The sequence below is a fragment of the Malaclemys terrapin genome, chromosome 20, assembly GCF_027887155.1.
Source record: "Malaclemys terrapin pileata isolate rMalTer1 chromosome 20, rMalTer1.hap1, whole genome shotgun sequence".
Taxonomy (NCBI): Eukaryota; Metazoa; Chordata; order Testudines; family Emydidae; genus Malaclemys; species Malaclemys terrapin.
In genome coordinates this window covers 12932644-12941376 of record NC_071524.1, presented here as the reverse complement: position 1 = coordinate 12941376, position 8733 = coordinate 12932644, and the positions used below count along the sequence as shown (strand labels likewise).

General features: G+C 65.4%; 1 protein-coding gene across 2 annotated transcripts; it reads left to right on the top strand.

Moving 5' to 3' along the window:
• Positions 1–661: 661 nt before the first annotated feature.
• On the top strand, positions 662–7888 carry FOSB (FosB proto-oncogene, AP-1 transcription factor subunit). 2 transcript variants are annotated; one of them, XM_054009855.1, is made up of 5 exons: positions 662–1426; positions 4092–4397; positions 5115–5222; positions 5774–6064; positions 6165–7888. In XM_054009855.1, exons 1-5 carry the CDS (start codon positions 1301–1303, stop codon positions 6228–6230), a joined length of 897 nt encoding a protein of 298 aa, XP_053865830.1. In that variant the 5' UTR covers positions 662–1300; the 3' UTR covers positions 6231–7888. The 2 variants fall into 2 exon arrangements, with proteins under 2 accessions (XP_053865830.1, XP_053865829.1); XM_054009854.1 differs by having other exon boundaries at positions 5774–7888.
• The last annotated feature ends 845 nt before the right edge of the window (positions 7889–8733 follow it).

Genomic DNA, 8733 nt, shown 5'->3' with positions numbered 1-8733 from the left:
CAGGAGCTGGAGGGGGGGTGACACAGGCTGGCCTGGCTAAAACCTCCCGCCTGGCACTGGAAGGGGCAAAAGCCCAACCCAGCTCCAGCCCTAGGGCAGCAGATTCCATCGTTGTTCTCTCGGGGGATCTTGCCCCCCCGGGTGCTCCCTGAAGGGGTTGCCCCCCCGGACCCCCCCGACCCCATGCTGCGACGGGCGGTTCAGGCCATTTGTAGAACCATAGTAAAAGTTTCTATTAATACCCGGTCCCGCTCGCCAGCAGCAGCAGCGGCAGCCCCAGGCCCGGGCGCTGAGAAAGGGATTCCCTCTGACGTCCTCTGCTAGGATACCAAACAAACACAGCAAAGACAAGCCCATATATGGCTAAGTGCGTCACAGGAACTCCAGCGGGGCGGGGCTAGGGATCCCCTCCCCTTTGGCCCCTCAAATCGCCCCTTTCCCCGGGGGGCAGCGGGGCGCCCGGCTCAGAGGGACCCCAGGCAGGCCAGGGGAAGGGATAGGCTGAGTTTGGGGCCCCGGGGTGGCCCCTGTGCCTGGTTTTGGGGGCGTGGGGAGGACTCTTCCTGGTTACGTCAGGAAGGGTCGGCCCCCTCTTGTATAAATAAGGAGAGGCTCCGAGTGTGGTTCATTCATAAGTTGCGAGGGGAGCCGGAGCCGGAGCTTCTCTGCTTAGCGGGGAGACGGTGCCACCTGCCCGGGACAGGGCTCCAGGGGACCCCAGCGACCCCCCCACACCCCCGCTTTGTGGGGTTCGGGCCTGCGAAGACGCCGCATCGCCTCTGGATTGTGCTACCTTGGGGGGGGGGCTGCTGCTGTTGGATTATTTCGGGGTGTCGGTGTTTGAAGTTACCCCACTAGCTGCGAAGGGGCTTTGGACCCCCCCCTTCCCCGCGGATGCGGCTTTGAGGGGAGAAGACGCGTGGAGCAGGAGTCTCGGAAGCCGGGAGTCTCCCCGCTCTCCCCAGCGCAGCTTCCACCGCCGGAGCCCAGCGGCAGGGAGCTGGAGGGGGGCTGCTGAGCCGCGGCCCGCGGAGCTCGTGTCCCCGCGCACCCCGGGGGCGATGCTGCTTTGCCGGTGAAGGAGGAAAAGGGGGAACCGCCGGGCCCCGCTGCCCTGCCGGCGCGGAGCGGCTCGCACCCAGCGCCTGCCGGACTCCGCCGCTCGCAAACGGGACTTTGCAGCCACTTCGCTTCTAATCTAACCGGCTCCCCCTGCCCCGGGGTCGCAGCCTCCCCTGCTCCAGCCTTGGCTTCCAGGCGCCCCCAGCGTGGCCACAGGCTTCCCCCTGTGCCCAGGGAGATGTATCAGGGCTTCCCCGGAGACTACGACTCCACCTCCCGGTGCAGCTCGTCCCCTTCGGCCGAGTCCCAGTACCTGTCCTCGGTGGATTCTTTCGGGAGCCCCACGGGCGCCGCCGCCTCGCAGGTAAGGGAGCGGGGGTGCCGGGGGGGGAGCTGCTTGGGGAGGCTGCTGGGGAGAGGTGTTGTGGGGTGACTGCCACGGTGCCCGGAGACACAGTACACAGCGATGGGGGGGAGGTACCCGGGAGGTCCGGGTTAGCGATGGTGCTGGTATGGGGCGGGGGGGGGCGATAGGGCCCAGGGACGTAGGGGGTCTGGTAGCCGGGGTGCCCAGGGGTGCGTGGGGAGCGGGGGCGATGGTGCCCAGGGATGTAGGGGACATGGTACCCAGGGTGTCCAGGGATTCAGGGGGCGATGATACTTGTGGGGGGGGAGAAGCGATGGTACCCAGGGGGCATGGTACCCAGGGATGCGGGGGGCGATGATACTGAGGGGTATGTGCGTGGAGAAGCCATGGTACCAGAGGGACCCAGGGATGTGGGGGGCATGGTACTCGGGGGACCCAGGGATGTGGGGGGCATGGTACTCGGGGAGCCCAGGGATGCCGGGAGCGATGGTACCGGGGGGGCGATGATACTTTGGAGGGGGGGGTGGAGAAGCTATGGGACCCGGGGTGCCCAGGGATGCGGGGTACCTGTCCTGGGGAAGCCCTGTCCTCTCTCCAGTCCGCATTCCGAACTCCCCCGCGTTACGCGCTGGCCCGGGGGGAGGGTGGAACGTGGGGAGAGGGGGGCGGGGTTGTGCGTAACGTGTGACGCGCTGGAACCCTCCGCGCTGACGTGAGGCACGCATGGCGCTTTCCTCCGCCCCCTCTGGCGCGTGGGTTATTTTGGAACGCGGGGGCCGCCCCCGTTGCTAAGGGGCGGGTGGGGGAGCCGAGCCCGCTGATTGGCCTGGCAAGCCACGCCTCCTTGTCAGAGTGTGCGGGCGGGGGGGGGGGAGCGTGCGGGGAATGGGAGCGGAGCAGGAGCTGCCCCCTGTACAGCCCATAATAATCCCCACAGCCAAACCCGGGGAGGCGGGGGGGCTGGACCCCAGTGTGCCCCCCCCGTGTGTGTGTGTGGGGGGGCAGGTTCCCCCCCGGCTGGCTGGTGATACATCTGGGGGAGCTGCTGGTTCCCCCCCCCCCTTGTTTGATGCTGGGGGGTGTCAGTGGTGCCCCCAAGCTGTGGTGACCAGAATGCCTGGCAAGCAATGGAGACCCCCCCTGCCCCCCCCAGTCCTTTGGGGTTGTGGGCACAAGGGGCTCTCTGCCCCTGCCCTGGTGTCAGGGACCCCACTGGGCATGAATCCTAGAATATCAGGGTTGGAAGGGACCTCCGGAGGTCATCTAGTCCCACCCCCTGCTCAAAGCAGGGCCAATCCCCAGACAGATTTTTACCCCCGTTCCCTAAATGGCCCCCTCAAGGATTGAACTCACAACCCTGGATTTAGCAGGCCAATGCTCAAACCACTGAGCTATCCCTCCCCCCAGAGCCGTCAACTGGGACAGCCCCTTTCCCGAAGGATGGGGGGGAGTCACCCACCTGGTCAGCAAACCCGGGGCACCAGGAAGCCCCCAGGGATGGGGGCCAGGGCAGGGGGGCAGCAAGTAATGTCATGCCCCTGTCAGAAGGGAGCTGGCTGGAAAACTTGCAGCCTGTGGGCGGGTGGGCATGTCTCTAAGCATTCCCCGTTCCCGTCCCACTAACGCCTCACCCACCGCGTGGATCGCTGGGTTATTGCGAGGGCTCGGCTTGGGGAGGGAATCCCACCGGCAGATCCCAAACATAGGCCCGGCAGAGACAGGAGTGTTATTTTTAGGCTTGTGCCGACCCTGGCGCTCTGAGGCCTGAAAAAAAACAAAGTCTGGAACTGCAAAGAAAGGTCTCTTCTGCCCCCCGAAAAGAGCAGCCCCCGCTGCTTCCTCGAACCTGTGTGTGACGCGCACAAAGCCCCTCTTCGGAGCCAAGGGAGGGGAGCTCAGGAGCCGAAATAGAGTTGGCTCGGCCAGAGCCTGGCCTGCCTTCTCTGCAGAGCCGTTTGTAGCTGGGCCCTTTGGCCTGGGGCGCTCTGGGGTCTGGTAACCTACAAGAAACTAATTCAGGAGCCAGGGCTACTTGCGTAGGACAGGGGCCCTCTCCTAGTGGCTGGGGCAGGGAGCCGTTTGGTACCTGAGCACCTCATCCAAGGTGCCAGCAGGGAATGGGTCTGGTGGGTCTCAGCCCAGTTCCTTCTGCCCAGGTGCCCACATTAAACTGTCCCCCACTGTTGCTAACTGTCCCCCCCCCCCCATTTGGCTCTCCTGGATGGGATGGGTCCCAGTGACTGAATTCGGCACACCCCGGGGGCAGGGCAGGGGGATGTCAGTACAGTGCAGCGCTTGGGCAATGCCTACAAGTCTCCGGGGCTGGCGATTCAACTGTCACCAGCAGCCACCATGAGGGCAGAGGAACGTGAAATGTGCTGCACGGCTTTGGTCTCCGTGTCAGGCCTGACCGTGTGTCGTGGCTGGCAGACGGGCCTGTAAGTGGGCTAGGGTGCACCCTCCCCCTGCCTCGCGTGTTGCTCTCCCTGATGGGTCATGGCAAGGGGGTCTCTGGATTACTGGGGGGGGGGGGACTCTAACACCCGTCTCTGGGACTCTGGCGGTAGTGGGCACTGGTTGCCACAGGCTGGGATTGGGGGAGACGTGTTCACGCCATGCCCTTGCCCAGCCCCTGACCGCCTTCTGTGTCCTTGTGTTTCAGGAGTGCAGTGGCCTCGGGGAGATGCCCGGCTCCTTCGTGCCCACAGTCACTGCCATAACGACTAGCCAGGACCTGCAGTGGTTGGTGCAGCCCACTCTGATCTCTTCCATGGCCCAGTCGCAGCCTCAGGGCCAACAGATGTCTCACCAGCAGCCACCACCTGCAGTGGACCCCTATGACCTGCCCGGGACCAGCTATTCCACCCCGGGGATGGGCGCCTACAGCGCCGGCCCCTCAACAACCGGAGCAGCCGCCCCATCGCCCAGCTCCGCTCGGGCTCGGCCCCGGAGGACACGGGAGGAAACGGTGAGCTGGGCGGACTTGGGGGACATTCTTCTTCTGTCGAACTTCCTCTGGGGCATCAGCAATGAGGTTACTAACTCCATCACTTAACCCCCTCACCACGCCCCCTGCCCGTAGGTGGGGAACCTGGCATCGGAGAGCCTGGCTAGTGGGAACCGCACCCAGCCATGTAGGGCACCCATGCCACCAGCTCGGCTCCTCGGCCTGCCTGGCAGGGCTGAGTGGGCACGGGGGGGGGGGGAGGGGGGTGCTGCCAGTCCCAAGGTGAGATGCCTGGGGGCTGCACTGGGCAGAGTGATGTGGCTGGAAGTCTGGCTCAGCTGCGCCCCCAAAGTGTGGGGGAGCCATAGGACTCCTTCCCCAGCTGGCAAAACCCAGTGATTCCTGCTGCAGGGCCTTAGCAAATCGGGTATGGATACAGAGTGTACAGTCCCCTGGGAACGAGAGCTGATCTCCCCCAGCGGCTGTCTAGTAGCGGAGAGCTTGGTGCGGTTCCTAGCCAGACGGGTATCCCCATGGTGGGTGGGGAAGGGAGGGGGATCAGGATAGAGGCCACAGACTGCACTGGTGCGTAGGCAGAGCTCCCCATAACATGGGGCTGAGGGAGGCCCTGAACACGGAGGGGTGGGGCTGGGCTACCTGGCCTTGCTGCATGAGAGGGTAGGTGGGGAGGGCCCTGGGCCAGAGCCCCTGGCTGACCAGCCCCCTTGGTTCTTGCAGCTGACGCCGGAGGAGGAGGAGAAGCGCCGCGTCCGCAGGGAGAGAAACAAGCTGGCAGCGGCCAAGTGCCGGAACCGGCGCCGGGAGCTGACGGACCGACTCCAGGCGGTGAGTGCTCACGTGGCCCCTTCCCGTGGCTCTGCCGCCGCACACAGCACAGGTGCAGGGTGGGGCTAGCGGTGAGCTCCCTCCCTGCCCGTGCCCAGAACAGCAGTGGTGGCTCCCTGTTCTGGTGCCGCAGCTTGGGGCGAGCGCCTGGGCAGGGTGTTTCTGGGGAAGGTGGCCCTCCCAGGGCCCTTTGCTGGGGGTGGAGACAGTCTGGTGGGGGCAGGGCACAGTCTAGGCCTGCCACTTCCAGGGTACAAAAAGCTTGTGCACCTGGTGCGTCTCTCGTTTGCCGGCCTCAGGGAGGGGAGCTGTGCCCGGGACGGGGGTAATAGTGTGGCGGGGGGCGGAAGGAGGGTTCCTGAGACTGGAATTGACGCTTCGCTGGGTCTACAGTGCTCTGCGGCCCGGGGGTTGGCCACGAGGGGGTGGCTTGGGGCAGCGGGGCGCTGACAACGGGGAGGGGGCTGTGTGTGTGGAGCAGACTCCCAGGCTGGATTAGCTTGGGGCCCGTAGCCCTGTTCTTGCTGACCCTGGCTCCCCCTCCCCTCCAGGAGACAGACCAGCTGGAGGAAGAGAAGGCAGGGCTGGAGTCCGAGATCGCGGAGCTGCAGAAGGAGAAAGAGCGCCTGGAATTTGTCCTCGTAGCTCACAAACCCGGCTGCAAACTCCCTTACGAGGACATGCCCGAGCTGGGCGGCCAGCCCGGCCCGTCGGCAGAGGTGAGCTCTCTGGGGGTGCCCGTTAAGGACGACCCGTTCGGGCCAGCCGCCTACCCGTCTGTGCCCCTCCACTACCAGCAGAGCCTCGGCGTGCCGGCGCCGGGCGCGGCGGGCCCAGCGGAGGTAGCGTTTTCTAGTTCTTACTTTACACATGGTGAGCCGCTGAGCGACCCGTACCCTGTTAACCCTTCATATACATCTTCGTTTGTGTTCACCTACCCAGAGGGAACTACCTGCGGAGCCACACACCAGCGGAACAGCAGCAGCGACCAGTCCTCGGACTCCTTGAATTCTCCCTCGCTACTCGCTTTGTGAAACATAAACCAAACAAAGCCAATCAAACCCGCACATGCCAACGGGGTGTGTGCGTGTGTGGGCGGGGGACACGCTGCAAACTGACAGCCTGCATCCGTGTGTGCCATTAGTTAACTGAGGGGACCCCTCCCCACCCCCTCCCTTGCTGACACTTTTGGGGACTTTCATTTAATCTGGCCGGAGGAGCAGGAAGCTTTGGCACCGCCGCTATGAGCCAGGATGGATGGTGGAGCTGGGCCCGGCTCGCGGGGGCTGGGGGCTAGTCTGGCGGGGCTGGGGGGCAGCGGATTATGCGGCGTCCCCTCCCCCACTACCTACTTGTGAGCAGCTGACCAAGGGACGGGACCTTGTGGGGAGCGGGCTGGGGTTGGTTCCCCCCCTCTCCCATGGGGCCGCTCTGGCCTGTCGCCCTGCATTGACTCTCTCCCATTTTGCCCCCGCTCCCCCACGTCTTGTGGGTCGTGGCTGCCCCCCTGCGGGCGTGTGGCTCTGGCTGGGCTGGGGGCAGCCGTGGAGCACTGAGGCAGAGGCCCGTGTCCCCAGCTGCCTCCACTCTTGCTCCGAGGAGCTCCGTGGCTACAGCAGGGGCGGCCTGGCTCCCTCCCTGCGGGGTTGAACCAGAGCCCCATAGCCTGGGCTGGGTGGGAGCTTGGCCCGGAGGCCCCGGGGGGCTGCCCTCTGGCTGTCCGAGCCGCCCCGCCCCTTGGCCTTGTCTTTCCCGGTGCGGGAGCTGGGGAGTGCGGCTGCAATGCCAGGAGAGGGCCTCGTGCCCTCCGTCCGCCCCCCCTGAGATACTGTGAACGGCCTCCGCCCCCTGTACGGCCCCTGCTTTCACTGCTGTTGTGAGCACGTGGTGTGCGTGTCCCCCTGCCCCCCACAGGCTGCAGCCCCTCCAGCCCTAAGATGAGCCCTCCTGTCTGGTGGCTTTTACCCCCATCATGACCCCCTCATGGGAACCCCATGTTCCATTGACCCCCAAGCCTCCACCAGCAAGGGCCGGATGATGCCATGGGAAAGAGGCCAGGTGCCACTGCGCCCCACTGCAGGCCTTGTGGGGCTGCGAGACCATCCCTGCCGGCAGCTTTAAGCCCTGGGTGGCAACTCCAGGAGGTGGGGTCCCTCCCGCTCCTCGGAGGCCTGTGCCCAGCCTGCCCCAATGTCTTCTGCTGGGGGAAGACTGGCATTGCCCTGGGGGATCCCCCTGGGCACCTGAGCAGGGGCTGCCCCCCGTCCCCTGTAGCTAGCACCCGTGCGTACGTAGACCTGCCGCCGCTTTGGGCCGTGCCGTCCGCCCCGTCGTCGCCAGCGCGTCGAGCGGGAGAGCCGTGTTGCTTCTATCGCCGGGGCCTGCGCCGTGCCAGCCGCCGCGTGCCATGTTCCGTACCCTCGTGACCAAGCTGTGCCCGTGGTTAACTTTGTGCTGAGCGCTGGAGTGGGGTTCGCTGCGGCCTTTTGCGTCTGGGACAGCGCTGGGGGATGGGGAGAGTTTAGGGGTGTTCTTTTTTTTATTATTATTATTATTTTCCTGTGCTGTATTTTGTGACTTGTGTTTATTGGGCGGCTGGGGGGGGCTGTGGTAATGCCCAGTGCCCCTCCCAGCCCGCGCTGACTCATCTGCAAAGTGGCCAATAAAAACAGCTTTGAACATACACCGGTTTTCTTCACCCCGGGTCTGTTTGTCAAGCCAGGCCCAATCCAGGCCGTGTCGCCCCAGCGTCTGCTTGGCTTGCTCCTCCCCTCGGTGCCTGTCCCCCGCGGGGCAGGAGCCCCTGCCCGGCGAGCCCCCGCGGTGGTTTGCGGGGTGAGGGATGGTAGCAGCTCCCCTGGGGGAGGGGGGAGAGAGCACTTGCCCCTTCTCTCCAGGGTCACAGGCTTCCTCTGAGCTTTGATCCCCCCCACCTGTATCCCCAAGCCTGGGTTCAGCAGGGTGGGACCCCCCCAGCGGCAGTGTAGCCTGGGAAGTTGATCCCCACAGCAGGGCTTGGGGCTGCGCCCCTGTACCCTTCCCTACCTGTTGTAGGGGTGATCAGTGTAGCAGGGTTCGGGTGGGCATGGGGCTTGGCCCCCTGGGCCAGTGCATTTGGCCCAAGGTCTGGTGTCTGGTCCTTATACCCCCAGGTGAAGTCCGTTCAGCATCCTGCGGGGGGGTCTCCCAGCCCAGGCCCTGCTCCTCACTCCCCTTACAGGGAAGGGGGGCAGCTGGCTGGCCGCACCTCCGTCTCCTAGCGGCTTCACTAAGGGAAGCTCCGCACCCAGCTCCCCTTCTGGCTGAGGGTGCAGGCCCTGGGTGCTGCAGCAGGGCCCCAGTAACCAACTTCCTGCCTGCCGCTCCAGGCTGCGTTGGGGCAAGAACTGGGTTCCACTAGCTCCAGCCACGCTGAGGACGGGGCTGGCACCCCGGGGGGCAGTGCCCAGGAGGGGCTGGGCCACAGGAGGTTCTGCAGGGAAAGGTCCCCAGCTCCTGATCGGGGGTAATT

Bases quoted from the DNA above. Each gene is read 5' to 3' on its own strand.
- FOSB (XM_054009854.1), top strand. From the start codon at position 1,301: ATGTATCAGGGCTTCCCCGGAGACTACGACTCCACCTCCCGGTGCAGC. The intron at 1,427-4,091 runs GTAAGGGAGCGG...CTTGTGTTTCAG, and splicing joins CGGGCGCCGCCGCCTCGCAG to GAGTGCAGTGGCCTCGGGGA. The intron at 5,223-5,773 runs GTGAGTGCTCAC...CCTCCCCTCCAG, and splicing joins TGACGGACCGACTCCAGGCG to GAGACAGACCAGCTGGAGGA.